This window comes from Cnephaeus nilssonii (assembly GCF_951640355.1).
Source record: "Cnephaeus nilssonii genome assembly, chromosome: 7".
Taxonomy (NCBI): domain Eukaryota; kingdom Metazoa; phylum Chordata; class Mammalia; order Chiroptera; family Vespertilionidae; genus Cnephaeus; species Cnephaeus nilssonii.
In genome coordinates this window covers 36,501,239-36,520,300 of record NC_137078.1, presented here as the reverse complement: position 1 = coordinate 36,520,300, position 19,062 = coordinate 36,501,239, and the positions used below count along the sequence as shown (strand labels likewise).

The 19,062-nt window shown below is 39.2% G+C and overlaps 1 protein-coding gene across 3 annotated transcripts in view; it reads left to right on the top strand.

Annotated features, from left to right (window-relative positions):
• LRRC8C (leucine rich repeat containing 8 VRAC subunit C) overlaps positions 1–16,193 on the top strand; it is an 86,731-nt gene extending 70,538 nt beyond the window's left edge. For all 3 annotated transcript variants that reach the window (XM_079776611.1, XM_079776609.1, XM_079776610.1), the window contains one exon: positions 9,756–16,193. In XM_079776611.1, the coding sequence (XP_079632737.1) occupies positions 9,756–12,029 (2,274 nt within the window). In that variant the 3' untranslated portion in view covers positions 12,030–16,193. The remainder of the gene's footprint in view (positions 1–9,755) is intronic.
• Positions 16,194–19,062: the final 2,869 nt, after the last annotated feature.

Below are 19,062 nucleotides of genomic sequence, written 5' to 3'. Positions count from 1 at the left end.
AAAGGAAGAAATGATGAAGCAAGTTTTAAAGCAATATTTAAAGAGACGTTGCCAAAATTTCCCAAATTGTACAAAGTCCTTAACTACAGATATCGAGCAGTGTTAATTCACATACACGTAAAATAAAGTGAAACTGTAAAAGATGTGGGATTAACAGTAAGATAATTTAAAGCTACCATCAAGAAAAATAGATTGGCCACGAAAGAAGAAACTCAAACAGGCTTCTCCTTGTGAAAAATATAGGCCAGAAGAAAATGGAATAAAACTGTTTTAAAGTGCTGAAGGCAAATTACTATCAACAGAGAATTTTATAACTTACTAAACTATTATTTAAGATGGAAAAAAATATAGACATGTTCAAACATAAATGAGTTTTCTACCCACAAATCCTTATTAAAAGAATTATCAAGGGATATATTTCAACCAAAAGAAAAATGATCCCAGGGAGATAATATGAGGACCTAAGAAAACTGGTGAGCACATGATTTAATAAATATGTAAATAATCACAATCAACTATGATCATACAAAAAAAAGTGTGTTTCAAAAGAAGCTAAAAGAAACTCTGGGTAGTTCAGTGGGTAATTAAAACACGCTTGGAAGGGTGTAGAGAAAACCTTTAAGTGTGCATGTACTTATTAAAAGTACAATCTGCATTATAGAAATAACAGTTTATACTTTCCTAACCAGCTGAGGTGGGAAATTTTATATGGAAAGTGTTATCAATGCAATAGAAGGCAGGAATAAGGAAGGAAGGATATTTAGAAAAATAAAAAATACAGAAATAAATTTGAATATTAGTAAATAAGTATGAGTGAGCAAAATAATGTAATTGATTAAATTCACTTGTGAAGAGGTGATTAACTTGAATTTTAAAAAATAAAATAGCTAAAAATTAAAGAACATGAAAAAACAAAAAAGTAGCTGGTGGATCACTGTTAGTATTAGACAGCATTTAGCTCTCCCTCATTAAGAATGCTCTCTTGCAGGACTGGCATGGCTCAGTGGTTGAGCATTGACCTATGAACTAAGAGGTCATAGTTCGATTCCTACTCAGGGCGCATGCTAAGGTTGCAGGCTCAATCCCCTGTGGGAGGCATGCAGGAGGTATTCGATCAATGATTTTCTCTCATCATTGATGTTTCTATCTCCCTCTCCCTTCCTCTCTGAAATCAATAAAAATATATTTAAAAAAGAAGAAGAATGCTGTGCTTTTTAATCATCCAGGCCAGTGTGCTCAGTGGTTAGAACATCGGCCCTTGCACTGAAAGGTTGTGTGTTCAATTTCCAGTCAAGGGCATGTATCTGGATTGTAGGTTCGATCCCCAGACCCAGTCAGGGCACATGCGGGAGGTAACCTATCCATATCTCTCTCTCTCTCTCTCTCTCTCTCTCTCTCTCTCTCTCTCTCTTTCTCTCCCTCTCTCTCTCTCCCTCTCTCTCCCCCTCCCTCCTTCCACTCTCTCTAAAAATAAATGGGGAAAAATATCCTCAGGTGAGGATTAACAGAAAATAAATAAATAAGAATGCACTCTTTATCAAATCAAGATATATATTTGAGTTTTAAAACCTGTGCCAATTCTTGTAACCACCACCACAAAAATGCTACAAAAGAATCTCAGCACCACAAGGAATTCCCTGGTGCTGAGCCTTTGCAGTGAACCTCTGGCAACCACTGATCTGGTTTCTGTTCTACTTTATGGATGCCGTGTAAAATCAGCATGTAATTTTTTGAGACTGGTACTTCTTTCAGTACAAAAATTGCCTAAATGCACATCATCATGGGAATGTGATTAATAAATTACATAGTGCCTCCACGCTGTGATTCTGTGGTCCTTAGAATGAATTAGATCCCTATGTGCCAATGTGTTAAGGGCTCCAAGACTTGCTGTGAGAATGAAAAACTCCAGGTGCAGGAACAATACACATAGTGAGGTCCCATGTGTTTATATATCATAGAGATGTGAATGCACAGGTGTAGATCTGGAAGAGCATGCAATAGATTCATCAGGGCTTACTAAGAATCAGCTTGGGGGTATGGAAAGGTGAAGGGAGGACTCTACCTTTTGTTAAAAGTAAGTGTTTTTTAAGAAAAATAGATTTATGATAGCAAAATTATATTTAAGCATAACTTAATAAATATCCAAAATCTATGTGAGGAAAGTTATAAAACACTCCTGAGAAACACAAAATTAGATGTGAACAAATGGAAACCCACACCATGGAGAGGAAGAATCAACACCATAAAGATGTTATTCATAAATTAATTTATAAATGTAGTCTAATCTCAATAAAAATAACATCAATGAGGTGCTGTGGTTGTTGTTTTTTCTTGGTCTAGAGAAGTTGATTATAAATTTCATTGTGATAGACAAGCCTGAATTTGTGCACTTATCACACTAATTGCAGATGTGGTTGTCTTTCTCCTGTGCTTGACCTTGAAGGGTTTATCTTTCTTGGTATCCCTAACATAATAGCTGACCTACAGTAGATCCTCCAAAACGGTAAACTTTTTCTGAGGGCGCACTCAGGACTACTCAGTATTTATGTTCTCCATGGTCCTACACCAGTTCCATTCATGTCATTTATATCTCTGACAGCTAATAACTAAGCTTGGTCCTTAAGTTGCTCTATCATTGTTATTTTAAGCTGTTGTACTGAAGCTAAGTGGTTTTGTTTTGTTTTGTTTTCTTTTAACCTCAGCCCTCCGGTTTCTCATTCATGCAAATACGATACTTTTTCAACTTGTTACCCTGCTGGGTTCTGCTTTCTTTGCTGTGCTTTTCTGGAAACTGCCTAAATTAAGATATTACTTTTTTCTATTGTAGTAATGTTATGATTCTAACGAAGGACTGAGAATCAAATAACAATTATCAAAGATATATCATACAAAGATTATGAACATTAATGATTTAAAATTGTGAAAATTACTATTAAAAGGCCCTAATATTGCATTGTCTATGCACGATAGTTTTACATGAAACTAGAGGCCTGATGCACAAAGATTAATGCAAGAATGGGCCTTCCTTCCCCTGGCTGCTGGCACCGCCTTCGCTCCAACCTGGAGCCGCCTTTCTGCCTTCCCACGCTGCCCAGAGGCCCAGAGTGGCTGGGTCAGTGCGGAACGCCTGCGTCCTGCCCCACCCCCTGCCACTCTGTGCCTGTGTATGCAAATTAACCCGCCATCTTTGTTGGGTTAATTTGCATACTCCTGATTGGCTGGTGGACATCACGAAGGTACAGTCAATTTGCATCTTATTCTTTTATTAGTGTAGATAAAGTTCACACAAGTGCCACTTAAAAATACATCGCCTCTGCAGCCGGTGTGTCTCAGTGGTTGAGTGTCGACCCTGGAACCAAGAGGTCACAGTTCAATTCCTGGTCAGAGCACATGCCCAAGTTGTGGGCTTGATCCCCAGGATGGGGTATGCAGGAGGCAGCCAATCAATGATGTTTCTCTCTCATCGATGTTTCTATCTCTCTATCCCTTTCCCTTCTTCTCTCTCTAAAAATAAATAGAAACATTTTTTAAGACCCTTAAAAAATGCATCTCCTTGCTGGCATAAACTTTACAATTACAATTTTAAGTATTTGAGGTTTTTTCCTAGATCTGAGCAGCATTCAGGGCATGGTTTCAATGGGTTGTTTCCTTCTTCAAGAAAACTCGAATTTTCACACTATTTTTCTTGAAAACCTCTCCCTGTAGAAAACAAAAGCAAGAAATTTAGTTTATTTAATTTACCTTAGAATTAAGGAAGCTGAGTTCCTTTTTTCTTCCCAGAAACAGTTGTTGTGTTATCTCAAAATAATTTGCAAAATGAGATTTCATAAATTCTAATTTCAGTGAGCCCATTTCTCTAGTCCTTACAACCCTTGGGTTTCTTTTCCAGAAATATTACGTAGACATAATCATGGAACAAATTTACATGTAGATTTTTATTCCTCTAGGGACTGTAATTGTAAAGACTAGAGGAGCATTTTATATACTCCTGTCACCTAGATGTCAGCTGCTTCTTGGGATTTTGGGGATATTGGGTCAAATTCCAGTCCACAGCCCACCCCAAGTTCTGGCAGACTCCTGCAAGGATCAGGTTCTTATGGTCTCAAATCCTGCTCCAATCCTGCTCCCATGGGGACAGCTTAGATTGTAGATTTTTACCTTCCCAGGCAAACTGTCCCTGTCTGTACAGTTTGAATCAAGCATGAAATTTATTCGCTTTTTGCTGTGATTTCTAGAAAATCCATTCATAAAAGTTGTAGGTATAGTTGCGTGTGTGTGTGTGTGTGTGTGTGTGTGTGTAGTGTGTGTGTGTGTGTGTGTGTGTGTGTGTGTGTAGCAGATTTTGCTAAACGTTTGGGGAATATCAAAAGGTATTTACATCTCAAAATAGAAATAATGAGTGTATACTTCAGCCTCCTACCACGTTGCTTGACCTATTTTCTTCGATCCTAACCCCTCTCTGCTCTGCTGACTCGCCTTCTCCTACCCGCAAGCCTGTTTGTCCCCATGTGAAGGAGATCGTTTAGCCATCTTTGTTGCCTTGGCTTCACATGATCTTTCCTCTCTATGACTCACCTTCTTTTATGTGTTCCTCTCCTCATTCCCAAAGTAACTTAGGTATTTTCCTTAACATCGATGATTTCATTCAAGAATATTTTCATATCCACCTTTAGGATAATAACTTCCTCACCTTCCTATATTTTGGATCAGATTCTTTTGTTCAGTTTGCTTTTTTAATGTTTTTCTCTCCCACTCCCCACTGTCTTTTCCCCCTTTTCTCCCTCCCACTACACAAATACCCCATGTAGCTTCAGTCTACAGCTTTCTTTCCTCCTCAGGGTTGCCCCTAGAAGATACTGGTGGAATTCCTCCAGGTTGTGATGTGTGTGAGAGCTGGTGATGGCCTGAGCCACAGTGTTCTAGAGAATGGGATTGGGGTGGGGCTTTCTCCCACATCTTCCCCTAGCATTGTCTTGGCCCTGCATCAGCAGTCTGGAACCCTACAATTGTTCCTTCAAAATTTGTTTTGAAGCCTTTCTTTAGGACTTGTTTTACAATCCAATCCTTAAATTACTGGATAAAGGTCAAAAGAAATGAAGAACAGTTAAGTTCTCACGTAATGTGGCCCATGGATTCTGTGACTTTAAGTGAAATGACATATAATGAAACCAATTTTGCCATAGGCTAATGGACATAAGTGAGAGTTAAGTGTCTATAGTATCTCATCAATGTTATAACGAAATGACATTGAACAAAACAGGACACTGAGATTTGATCCAAGATGGAGGAGTCAGAGGAAGCTGCCTTCCCCTCCTCCTTTCACCACATCAACATTACAACTAAATTATAGGACTATCAATCTGGATGACCATCTGAAGACTAGATGAACAGAAGTCCTATAACTAAGGATGCAAAGAAGAAGCCACATTAAGACTGGTAGGAGGGACAGAGATGTTAAACTGGCTGGCCCCACACCCACATGTGGCAGTTGAGAATCTGGAGGGTTATCTCAGCTACAGAGGTCCCCTTCCTCCCGAGGAGCAAGGGGTCTCAACCCCAGTTCAGACACCTATACCAGGCTGCCCAGCCTGGAGCAACAGTGCCAAGAAGAGGAGCCCACATAACATCTGGCTATGAAAATCAGCAAAGATTCTGTCCATGGAGGTGAGATGGAAGCTGCTAAAAACCAAGGTGTCCTCTTTTTGTTTTTTAATATTTTTTAACTTATTTTTTAGAGAGAGGGGAAAGGAGAGGGAAAGAGCAAAACATCAGTGAGAGAGAGAAACATCAATCAGCTGCCTCCTGCATGCCCCCCACTGGAGATTGAGCCTGCAACCCAGGCATGTGCCCTGACTAGGAATCAAACCTTGACCTCCTGGTTCATGGGTTGACGCTCAACTACTGAGCCACACCAGCTGGTCCTTTTTTTTTCTTTTTTTTTAAGAATCCTGTCTGGCTTACTTTTTTTTATCTTCCTTCTCTTTACTTATGATTTTGAAAATACTGATCCTTCTCCCAGTTCTTCTCAAAGTTGTAGTGTTCAGAAATACAGTTTCTATTAAACATGCAGGATAACTTCCTCTCTTTTTAAATTATTTTACCATTTAGATCTCCACACTCTTTACTGGTGAGCTCCATAACCTGCCCTGTTCCTTGTCATAGTTTTGGTTTAGACAGCTTGCCACCACCTTCCTTGCGAAGTCTACTCTGAGCTGCATCTCTGCTGGATTCTTCTTAGCATATGTTCTCTTAGCAGCACAATCAGTTATTGTTCTTCGTGACTCAAGTCCAGTATTTTTTCTACTCAGTTCTCAGAATTGAACAGCTTCTGGAAAATAGGCCATTGTCTTTACCCTTCTGGGATTTAAGTAGACACATTTTTAAATTTATATCTTTATGAAGATTGAAAGAAAAATAGATGTCAGAGGCTGAAAGGAGTTTCTGGAGACTGTCTATGTATTAATTACCCTCCTCCCCTGGGCCATTCTCTATAAAGGCATCCTAGCACAGTGGTCGGCAAACTCATTAGTCAACAGAGCCTAATATCAACAGTACAATGATTGAAATTTCTTTTGAGAGCCAAATTTTTTAAACTTAAACTTCTTCTAACGCCACTTCTTCAAAATAGACTCACCCAGGCCGTGGTATTTTGTGGAAGAGCCACACTCAAGGGGCCAAAAAGTCTCATGTGGCTCGCGAGCTGCAGTTTGCCGACCACGGGCCTAGCAGAAGCTTGGTGAGTTGGGGAGACTGTGTGGAGTGGTGGAAGGACAGTAGGTTGTGGAAACGATGGGTTTAAATTCCTGCTTTATCATTTTCTAGCTATGTGAACTTGGGCAAGTATGTTACCCAAGTTCTCTGAACCTTGGTCGATTTCTTCTGTAGAATGGGGAGAATGTGACCTGCCTCCCTAGCATGGCAGAGGCACTGATCAGGTGCTTTGTTCAGAATAAATAAAAGGACCCCTACTCTGTGGCCATAGCCAAGCGAGGTGCCCCTTAGCTGGGCACCCTGGTGCAGTGCATAACCTGAAATCGACCCAACCAAGGTGCAGAGGTCTATCACCTTCCATCATTAGGAGCAAGCCTGGGAAAGCGCTGGGCAGGGGGACAGTAATGGGTCTGCCTGGTTGCTTGGCAGGGATTTAGCACCTTAGGAAGGTGCTGCCTTTTTACCTTCTAACTGCTTTCACACCGACTCTTCTGTATTTTCATCACACCACTAGCAATGTCATATTAGCATGCTAGCTCAAAGGTGTCACTCTTGGAGAAGGTGCGCAGGGAAGCAATCCCTTTTCCCTGCTGGTCTCAGGCCCCCACCTTCTGCCTACTCTGCAGATTGTCGAAGTACTTACTGAGACCACGAATAGGAAAACATTCAGAACAGGACACAAACACTGACTTTCTTTTTTTTTTCTTTTATTTCTTTATTAAGGTATTACAAATGTGTCCTTATTCCCCCATTACCCCCCACCTCCCATTCATGAGCCACCCCCCTGTTGTCTGTGTCCATTGATTAGGCTTATATGCATGCATATAAGTCCTTTGATTGATCTCTCCCCCTTACCCCCACTATCCCCTACCTTTCTTACTCGTTCTCTTTTATATTCCTCAAAGATCGTCTGGCATTTGTTTAGGCTTTCTCCTACTGTTTTCTGTTCCTGGGATTCCATGGTATAGTGCTTGACCCCAAGATAAATGAAGGATACTCCATTGAGATATTAGATAAAAATTAAAAGTTTTATTTATATTTACCTTAAAGGGAAAAGAATTAAGCTTTTCTAATATTTGACATAGAGATTGACAGTACATTAGGGATATACTTATGAATAAACATAGGTATACTAAATGGGCATGCTCAACGTTTTTTCTCTAACATGGGTAAGTGATAATATTCTATGAAGACCACTGTTCAATTCTCACACCTCTGTAGCCACTGAATCCTCTGAATGCAATTACGTTTGCTATTCTTCTTTTGATTTATGTACGTATTGGCCCCCTGCTTTACATTCTAGGACAGAGCTTCTATAAATCCTGTGGTGAAACTTGCCCGCCTCCCTTCCTCTAACCTCTCTTTTTACATTGTTATCTGCTTAGGATATGGGAAAATGTAAGCTTTTCCCCGAAAACAGGCATAATTCATATAAGGTAATTTGTAAATTACTATCAGATTGTGATTCTTTTGGTTTAATCCTAGAAATTCAGTAAAATAAAATAAGAACGTAGGCTCTGGGTCCTGGTGGCCTGGGCTAGATGACATGAGCGAGTGACTTAACCTTGCTGTGTTTTGGTCTCCTCGTCTGTGAAATGGGAATAATAAGAGTGCCTGCCTCATCAGGTTAAGGTGACAATTAAAAGAATTAATATCCATGACATTTTTAAAATAAGGCAGTTGCATGTTAAATACAACATAAGCTTGCTGCTGCATTACTATAATCACCACCCTTATCTTCATTTCTTGAAGAGATATGGTCCACACACAGACCTATGGCAACTCTGACCTGGAAGGACTGGTGTCAGTTCTGGGTTCATTCACTTTCTCAGCACATGTATACTGATCTGTGTACCAGGCACTCTACCGTGCTGGATGCTCCACCTCATTGTCAAACCTTGTAATTCTGTCTGGTGGGCTGTATCTCCCATGTCACCAGTTTGTGGCCATAACAGTCCGCTTTGCAGTGGATTCAGTTTCTACTTCTCTAGTCAATATAAAGGACTTAGCTGTTGCCAAATTACTAAACATTTGCTGTTGCAGAATTACTGAACACTGTGGATTTCTAGTCATTTGATATTTTAAGGTACAAATAAACTTTCCCTGCATTATTAAGTCCCAGGTCATATTATTGCTGTCAATTCCTTGGTTATTACTCCTCTGAACTGTTTGCTTATTGTTCACAGAGTCCCAGTTCCGTGTGTTTCTCTCTGGGGATGACTCCTCCAGATTGATTCAAGCTGTATTCTGCCTCATACTACCTAATCTTCACAAAGGATACATTCTCTCTTACCCAAATTGCAATCTTATGAGACTGCTAGACATTCTTAGGCTGGCTTAATATTCTTTTCAACAAATTGCAGTATTTATAGAAGGAGAGAAGTTGTCAATGTAATACTTTGTCTGAAAAGCGAGCAAGATTAAACATACTTATTTCACTCTTGAACACCTGTGTATTCTTTCCCCCCTCTCTGAAGATATGGTTTTTATAAAAGCTTGGGAAATTCCCATTCTATTAAGACCATTCACTTTCATCTGTGCATGTCGTCCAAGATATGGTTAGAAAGAGAAGAGGAAATGATAAAGACAGGCATTTCTTCCATATTTTCTCCTTTCAATCCTTTCACTTCTCATACACAAGCACATCTAAACCTTGGGAGCCATCCAGCTCAAGACTGAGCCTGATAAAGGGATGTGCTTCCCAGACCAATGACTGGTTCTCCCAGGCCCCAGCGAGAGAGAGAAAACGCAACATTTTAAAAATACATGACAGTTATTTAAAGATTTATTTTGTTGTGAATCATTCTGTGTCAACAGAACTGCGGTGTTTTATGTCATAACTTAGACGTGATTAACAAAGTCATAAATTTTCATTTTTCCATCATGTGGGTTAAGAATAAAATGTTGTGCTGGAATTGGACATTGTATTCTCCAGACAAAGGAAATGGACATTTATTGGATGTTATTGCTGCTTTCTTTGCACTAATGACATTATGAAAGCTCTTTGAATAATATAATTTGAAAATATTATTTCTGTGTTTCAGGTCATGCAAGACAAGATCATTTGCCTTCCGAAAAGAGTTCAGCCGTCTGAGAACCACTCTTCCGTTTTGAATGTCTCTCAAGCAGTTGCCGGAACCACCCCACTGCCTCCACCTAACCCATCTTCGACTAACCCGGTCACTGTGGAAATGAAAGGCCTGAAGACAGATCTGGACCTTCAGCAGTACAGCTTCATAAACCAGATGTGCTATGAGCGAGCCCTCCACTGGTATGCCAAGTACTTCCCTTACCTTGTCCTCATCCACACCCTGATCTTCATGCTGTGCAGCAACTTTTGGTTCAAGTTCCCTGGTTCCAGCTCCAAAATAGAACATTTCATCTCCATCCTGGGGAAGTGTTTTGACTCTCCCTGGACCACACGGGCTTTATCGGAAGTGTCCGGGGAGGACTCAGAAGAGAAGGACAACAGGAAGAACAACATGAGCAGGTCCAACACCGTCCAGTCTGGTCCAGAAGGCACCCTGGTCAACTCTCAGTCATTAAAGTCAATTCCTGAGAAGTTTGTGGTTGACAAATCCACTGCAGGGGCTCTGGATAAGAAGGAAGGGGAGCAAGCGAAGGCCTTATTTGAGAAGGTGAAGAAGTTCAGGCTGCATGTAGAAGAAGGTGATATACTATATGCTATGTATGTTCGCCAGACTGTACTTAAGGTTATAAAATTCCTCATCATCATTGCATACAACAGCGCCCTGGTTTCCAAGGTCCAGTTTACAGTGGACTGTAATGTTGACATCCAGGACATGACTGGGTATAAGAACTTTTCTTGCAATCATACCATGGCACACTTGTTCTCAAAACTCTCCTTTTGCTACCTGTGCTTCGTAAGCATCTACGGGCTGACGTGCCTTTACACCTTATACTGGCTGTTCTACCGCTCTCTAAAGGAGTACTCTTTTGAGTATGTCCGGCAGGAGACTGGAATCGATGATATTCCAGATGTGAAAAATGACTTTGCTTTCATGCTTCATATGATAGATCAGTACGACCCTCTGTATTCCAAACGATTTGCCGTGTTCCTGTCTGAAGTGAGTGAGAACAAATTAAAGCAGCTGAACTTAAATAACGAGTGGACTCCCGACAAGCTGAGGCAGAAGCTACAGACGAATGCCCACAACCGCCTGGAACTGCCTCTCATCATGCTCTCTGGCCTTCCGGACACTGTGTTTGAAATTACGGAGTTGCAGTCGCTGAAGCTTGAGATCATTAAGAACGTGATGATACCGGCCACCGTCGCGCAGCTGGACAACCTCCAGGAGCTCTCCCTGCACCAGTGCTCGGTCAAAATCCACTGCGCGGCGCTCTCCTTCCTGAGGGAAAACCTCAAGGTCCTGAGCGTCAAGTTTGATGACATGAGGGAGCTGCCCCCCTGGATGTACGGACTCCGGAATCTGGAAGAGCTCTACCTGGTTGGCTCTCTAAGTCACGATATTTCCAAAAATGTCGCCCTGGAGTCTCTGAGGGACCTCAAAAGCCTTAAAATTCTCTCTATCAAAAGCAACCTTTCCAAAATCCCTCAGGCGGTGGTTGATGTGTCCAGCCACCTCCAGAAGATGTGCATCCATAACGATGGCACCAAGCTGGTGATGCTCAACAATCTAAAGAAGATGACCAACCTGACCGAGCTGGAGCTGGTGCACTGTGACCTGGAGCGCATCCCTCATGCCGTGTTCAGCCTGCTCAGCCTCCAGGAACTGGACCTGAAGGAGAACAATCTGAAATCGATAGAAGAGATCGTCAGCTTCCAGCACCTGAGGAAGCTGACGGTGTTGAAACTGTGGCACAACAGCATCACCTATATCCCGGAGCATATAAAGAAACTCACCAGCCTGGAGCGCCTGTCCTTCAGTCACAACAAAATAGAGGTGCTGCCTTCCCACCTCTTCCTATGCAACAAAATCCGATACTTGGACTTATCCTACAACGACATTCGTTTCATCCCCCCGGAAATCGGAGTTCTGCAAAGTTTACAGTACTTTTCCATCACTTGTAACAAAGTGGAAAACCTTCCAGACGAACTCTACTTCTGCAAGAAACTTAAAACTCTGAAGATTGGGAAAAACAGCCTGTCAGTACTGTCACCCAAAATTGGAAATTTACTGTTCCTTTCCTACTTAGATCTCAAAGGCAATCACTTTGAAACCCTTCCTCCCGAGCTAGGTGACTGTCGAGCTCTGAAGAGAGCTGGTTTAGTTGTGGAAGATGCCCTGTTTGAAACGCTGCCTTCTGATGTCCGGGAGCAAATGAAAACAGAATAACTTATTTTTGTTTAAAGTTTGACTGAAACATGCTTCTACCAAATACAGTATAAATAATTAGGTAGTGTTAATGCCTTTCCAGTTTTTTTTTTTTCTTCTTTTCACACAAAACAAAATGTACACAAAGATCAAGTCAGGAGTATGTATTTTTTAATAAAAATTTAATTGTATTTTTTCAATATTAATATTTTAAAGTTTTATTTGTCTTGGAACCTAATGTACCTATTATTGTTTTTTACTAACAGAAACTGATGGTTCCATCTGTTTTTTGTTTTGTTTTGTTGTTGTTGTTGTTCAGCTAATTCTTGTGAAAGGGAACGAATTTTAAGTTGCATGCTTTTGGGTGTTTTTTTAAATAGATGAAGATATTTTGCCAAGGTCATTGTTAGCTTGTTTACACCTGTACAGTTCCTTGCTCTTGCTGTCATTGTGTGAATACCAAGGAATCTGTGCTAGTTATTTTAATACCAGCTGCCTTCTCCATTGACCAAGCCCTTCATTCTATAAAACACTCTTTTCTGGAGTTTAAATTCACATAAGTGCATTGACACAAACTATTATCTTTAAATTTACGCCCCCCCCCCACCTCCAAGAGAACCTAAAATTACGTTATTTCATATACCTGACAGTTAAAGTTATCCTTAGACAAGGATTTTGTTAAGTGAGTGAAGACAGTAATGTCCCATAGTTGGCATGCTTGAATTCGTCATTTACAATTTAATCAATTTCCATTTTTACCAAACATTTAAAAATACTGAAAAGCTAAATACCGAGGCTCCCCCATTAATCTCAACATAGCTAAGTGGTACTGGTGAGCAACCCTAGGGAAGCTAGATTTATTTTCATTAAAACAGGTAATTAAATTTAAAAATCATAGAATTAGAAGCCTGGTTTTTTGAGTAATTTAATCATCTTTGATATCTTGATATGTAGATACATCAGATGGAAAAATATTTCACTACTAAAGCATTCTGTTAAAGAGCTGGTGCACACCAGTCAGGCGCACTGATTCCTCCGGGCAGTGTGGCAGTGGAACCTATTCAAATTCTGCCTGCTGCACAAAATAACCCACATATTTATATATATAATCAATTCCCCTCAAGTCTGCCCTTGCTGTGACGCTAGTGATTCAAGCACAGGAGCCCTGTATGTTCTCTTTGGCTTAAAATAAGTATATCCTGTAGAATGGTTCTGTTACATTTTTCTGAAATTGCTAGGTGGGTATCACTTAGCAGTTTTGCCTGATGATCAGTAGAGCTTTCATGTCTTCGTACTTAAAAACCCAACATTTTCTAGGTCTTGGGCAAAATTTTTCGCTGTTAAACTGTATGGAACAGAAAATGAAAACACTATATGTGCCCACAATCCAGGACCAGTACTACTGATCATGGAATTTTGTTCCATTTACCAAATCACCTGGACCATTTGCCAAGCCCTAGTCTCCTCTACGAAAGTTCTGTGGCTTAACAATGAGAGAAAGTAGGAAGATGCTTTGGGGTTTCAAAATGCTGCCTTTAAAATTTGCCCCTTGATCCTGGGGACTTTGCTCAGTGCTACTTGGAGTCATGTGAAACACAACCACAGGAACTACTCAGCAGATACGTGTGCCTCAGTCGTGTTTTTAATGTTGCAGTACAGCATGGGGTGAAGAATTGGGGAAAGATGCTTTTCATTTACTTAATAATCTAATCCTGCAGACCAAAGTGCTTCACATTTCTGCTCTATGTCAAAAGGTTAGAATGGTGATTTATACAACTGATTTGTTTCAACCTGTAATTGAAACAATAGGCTTAAAATAGTAACATGGTTATATTTCTTGTAGGGTAAAATACTCAATTCCAGGATATTGTTAGGATCCTGATTATGAACAATGTGCTGCTGCACAAAATAATCCACATAACCTCTCATATTAATGTGCTGTATTTAGAAACATAGGCCTGTTTTAAACAACAAAACAAACAAAACAAAAAAAACTAGAAGATTGTCCACAGCTGAGCATGACAAAAATACCCCCTTGAAAGGTAAACTTCAAGAGCTACTGTTAAAACACTGGGTGCGCTATTTTTCTGTATAAAATTTATGGTTATTTTCTATATCACTCTTCAAAACGGATCTATTCGGGTTCAAAATCATATTTATCTGGTGTTAACTCATAATCTCACATGGGTTCATAACTGAAGTAAGTCACTAGTAATTATTTTATCACTTGTAACAATTTGCTTAAAATTCCAAAAGAACTCGATTTGCTTTCTTAATGAGTCCGCAGGCTGACCCTTCACCTAAGTTCTAAATAACATCCAATAAATCAGCATAGTTCCATGACTTTCTGTTGTCACTAAAAAGGAGAATTCATAGATGTTTCTATTAGCTTTTATAAAAATTCTCAAACTCTATCTTGAGTCGAAATTTTCTAACACTGGCCCATTTTAATATTATAGATTTTTGTTCACATTCTTAAGTAAAAAAAGCATTCAATTACTATTTAGCCTTTAAATGAGAAACTCAGGTAACTAAACCGCTCACTTTTCTAAAGTCCTTTAACAGATCAACTTTCCCATATTTTATAAGTGTTCTTGCTAAAAAAAGAGAACTTCTATAGGATCCATGGGAAACTGCTTATATAAATATAAAAGCACTATATTATACTCTTAACTCCGTTGGGTGCTTGAAGCCCATACACTACTCTTTTTTGGTCTGTTTTAATGGTTACGTGTAGATAGCCAGCTAATGGGCTGGTTGAAACTGAGCTTATTAAGTATATCCCAATGGAACTCTCCTAAGATCACACCTCAGAAAACTAGTTATGTGTTGGGATTTCATTTCATTTGTTTTTAACCACACTTTTAATATAAAGGTTTATACAGTAAAATCTGTTATTTACAATTTTTTATTGTTCACCCACCTTTTCCCCTGCCACACATTCCCCATATAGCTAATTGTAGTGAGTTCTAACGGTTTACGTGGCATCCTGCTTTTTCACAAAGGTATGGGAAATACGCCTGCTGTCAGTATTTTGTTCATTTAGAGGTGACTCCTTATCTGTCAAGGCCTTGAGTTACTTGGGATGAGGAAAGTTTAAGTTCCTGCAATATGATCTCTGATACTAAGGAAGAGAAGACAAAATCTTCACATCTCTTATTGCCATTTCCCCCAAGAGGAGTTTGCTGTTATTTATTTTTCTCATTCTACTGTAATAAAAGTTCATTTTTAAGTAGTTTATTTTACTCTCTAATTTCATACCTGATCAAGAGTAATGACATGTTTACTTAAACAGTGAGCATTCATGATCCATCTTTATGCAAACTGTCAGTAGTACTGAGTAATGAATAGAGAAATTTCAATACGATTTCAATTTGTGTTTAGAGACTAAATTAAGATTCAGTTCACATTCTCCTATTAACACTGAATGTGATCATGTTATTCAGACAGTTCACATTTGGGTAGGATCTCAATAACTCAGGGCAGAGTTCCATACTAACCATAAATTAGCAAAACAACACAGTTGTTAGTGAAGGCGATGTCTCGAAGGTCTACGCTTTTCTCATCTTTCCTTGTCCGTTCAGACACTTTGTAAGAAAATCTGGACAGTCTCAACCAGACCTGCCACTGATTTTTCAGATTTACGCTTCAGTGATACGCTTCTAATACAATTTCAAATTAGGGATCCACTCTTACTTCATTTTCCCAAGCCAGTCACTGACACAGGTAACATCCCTAAGTTTATTTGGGGTAGAAGGAAAAGGATCTCCTCCCACCCCCAGGGAAATTTTTTTTAATTAGAAGATCTTGAAAAGGGGTGTATACATTTGAACCTAATTTCTTGACCATATTAAAAACAGTTATTATGCATGTTTTTTAATGTGATATGAATTTGCTTTCTGCTAATTACCATTCCCCCCTCGCCCTCCCACCTGATTCTGTCTCTTCAATGACTATTTGATTAGGTTTGAAATCCAACGCCTTACGTGCTCACTCAGTTCTCCCTCTGCCTCGTGTTTCCTCTCACTGTCTCTATGTGTTCAGATTGTGTCAAATGCTGGCAAAACCTCTAAGACTGTCAAAAAAATGCTTGAAAGTTGATTTGTCGTCGTGCAAATTCATGGTAAAATGTCTTAATGTTATATGGCTATGTAGTACGTAGGAACAGAAAATAACTTAAATAAAGTCATTTTTGTAATTTAAAAGTGGAATTTGTCCCTTTCTTACTCATTTGAAGAGCTCCTGTTTACCTTTTGCATTTCTGTTGTGTTTTTGCATATTCGGTTACTAAGGCTCCCTGTACTCTGCAGGAAATAGGCTGCATGCATTCTTCCACTTTGTGTTTAGCCAGTTTCTGCAATTGTGACTAATTATTTCCTTCCTTAATTCACTGTACTGCATCTACCCAAGGTGCCCCTGGAGTTTCATTTGGGTAATTAGTGCCATAATATGTAATCTGGAGTGCAATTTCTGTACATTTGCCAGATCAGATTGTACAATTGCTGTCCAGCCAGCCCAGCTTTCTGTAAATACTTGGTAATGACTGTGGTTAATTAAAGGGATCAGAATGGTTCTGCACAGCTAGGAGGACTCCCCTGATTAGCCACATACACCCCAGGTGCAGGAAAGCCTTTTAAAAGAACACTTATACCACTTATACATAGAAGTTTGTGACTGGTAACTTTTGAAACTAAATTAGGACTTTGCGTATTTTTCTATAGTCACTTATGGCTCGGTTATTTTACTGATAAGCAACTGATAGTCCTTTGAAGAAGGATTATTAAGATGAAGGACTGAGTGTGGTGAAAGGGGCCTTGTGAATGGGTGCATCAGACACTTGGAAGGCATTGTGTGAGAGTTCTGGAGAAATTTTGGACAAGAACTGAGAAATGCAATATATGTAAATCTTTGAATACAGGTTATACTTTAGATTTCATACTTGAACATATTTGAACAAAGCAAGGTGCAAAAATGATCAGGATGCCATAAGTGATAGAGTGTTTTCAGAGTTTGAATATTTTGCATAAAAGACAGCATTAAGCAAAGATGTTCACACCAAACGTCTAAACAAATTGGCCTTTCTCATTACTGTGATTCATGGATTCTTCTATTATAATTATAAAGTTTGGGAACAAGTGGAAGATGGACTTTCTCTTCAGTTTATTTCTTTAATTCTTTAAGGAATTAATTTTATTTCAAAGTTACATCTAGACATCATCATTTTTTAAAAAGTGTTTTTGTTCAATCTTCTTAGTAGTCTCAGGCAACATTCTTGGGAAAAGTGACACAAAGAGGCAACATGTAAGTTTTGCATTTTATCTCTCTTCCATAGTTCTTAAAAAATCAACTTCCCAGCAGTGATTTTGATAAAGAAAACAACATTTCTTCTTTTTGATATGCAAAGATTCCTGGGGTTCCCTTATAATTTTACATAAACTATGTGGAGTAATTTTGTTAAAATAATACTCCAAGTAACATTTGGACAACTTTGAACATATCATGTTAATTTAATCAAATAATAATTAAAATCAATGCAAAACATTAAGGCATACTCATTGTAGGTTTGAAGACTAAAATGTCCACAAATTTATGCTATAGTTGATGAGTTCCATTTGTGCCTATTGAGTTATATGTATAAATTACAATTCTTAGTGATTGAAATTGCTTTATGAAAAATACTTTGTAGCATAGCCAACCTCAGCAAAAACCTGAAAGCTCATGTACATCAATGATCTCTAAGTGGTGTTAAAGAAAAAATTATTCTGACATTTGTTAAAATGTTAAGGGAGACTTTATTCAGGACTTACTATTTATTCAGGATTTTTTCTTAACTCTCCCCAGGTCCTAGCCTTTGGTGGTGTGACTCAGACTTTCTGGGTAGTCACTTTCTGAGCCTTAAGAGCCTTAACAAGGTCAGCACGCTAACAGATTTAGTTGTTCTATGCACCCAGAAACAAAGACAGGATGTTGACAGCCTTTATTTAATGAGAAAATGTTTAAAATAAGTTCATGCTTGTGCAACTGAAAGCTAGAGATTTAGCGTCAACCAGAACTACTCAGTCTAACCATTTAGCTACATAAATATTTTGTCAAGTCCAGATAACCTGTGTCAAATGGGAACTACAAAGAATGCCACAGGAATTACATACCTGATTTACATTACATGAGACTTGTTTATTGAGGGGAGGAGGAAATGGAAGTGTGGGGACAGAAAAGTAATTTTCCTTCTACCCTTCTAAATCCTTATGGCTGGACTAATAATCAAATTGACATGAGACAGATTAACAGAATGACCAAATTAATTATGTATGTACATATGAGGGTTCCATAAGACTGTGAGACCCGAGGACATATTGGATAGTTGAGGCTTACATGCCATTCTGGACTAATGAGAGGGAGGGAGAAGTCTGGAATTTCAAAAGGAGCCAGGCGAGTCACAGGTAGATGAGAAAGAGCAAACAAGTGGCAAATTTTTATTTGGCCAACTGAAAACAATGGCACACAGAAGAGAATCTAGCAAACAGACTTTGCTGGGTCCTCCCTGTCGGCCACGTTTAACTCATACATGCTAAGGGGAATACCAAGGCTCCCTTCCTGAAGCAGCTTTTCCTATTTGAATTTCTTAGGCAGGTAAGGAGGGGTGGGGGTAAAAACAAAACAGAAAACTTCTTCTTGTTGGGCTTTATTTGTTTTTAACTTGAAATGTTAAAAACTACATGCCACTGTGGCACTTTCTGGAGAAACTAGTTCTGGACCCTACACTGAACTGGGAGCTTCCTGATAAAAGATGCTCAATACACTTTCTAAAATTCAGGCTGATTTGCCCTTCGAATTCTACCAACAACAATGTTAAAACAATCAAATCCCAGTATGGCAAACCAGCTAGGCCAGTGGTCAGCAAACTCATTAGTCAACAGAGCCAAATACCAACAGGACAACGATTGAAATTTCTTTTGAGACCCAAAATTTTTAAACTTAAACTTCTTCTAATGCCACTTCTTCAAAATAGACTCGCCCAGGCCGTGGTATTTTGTGGAAGAGCCACACTCAAGGG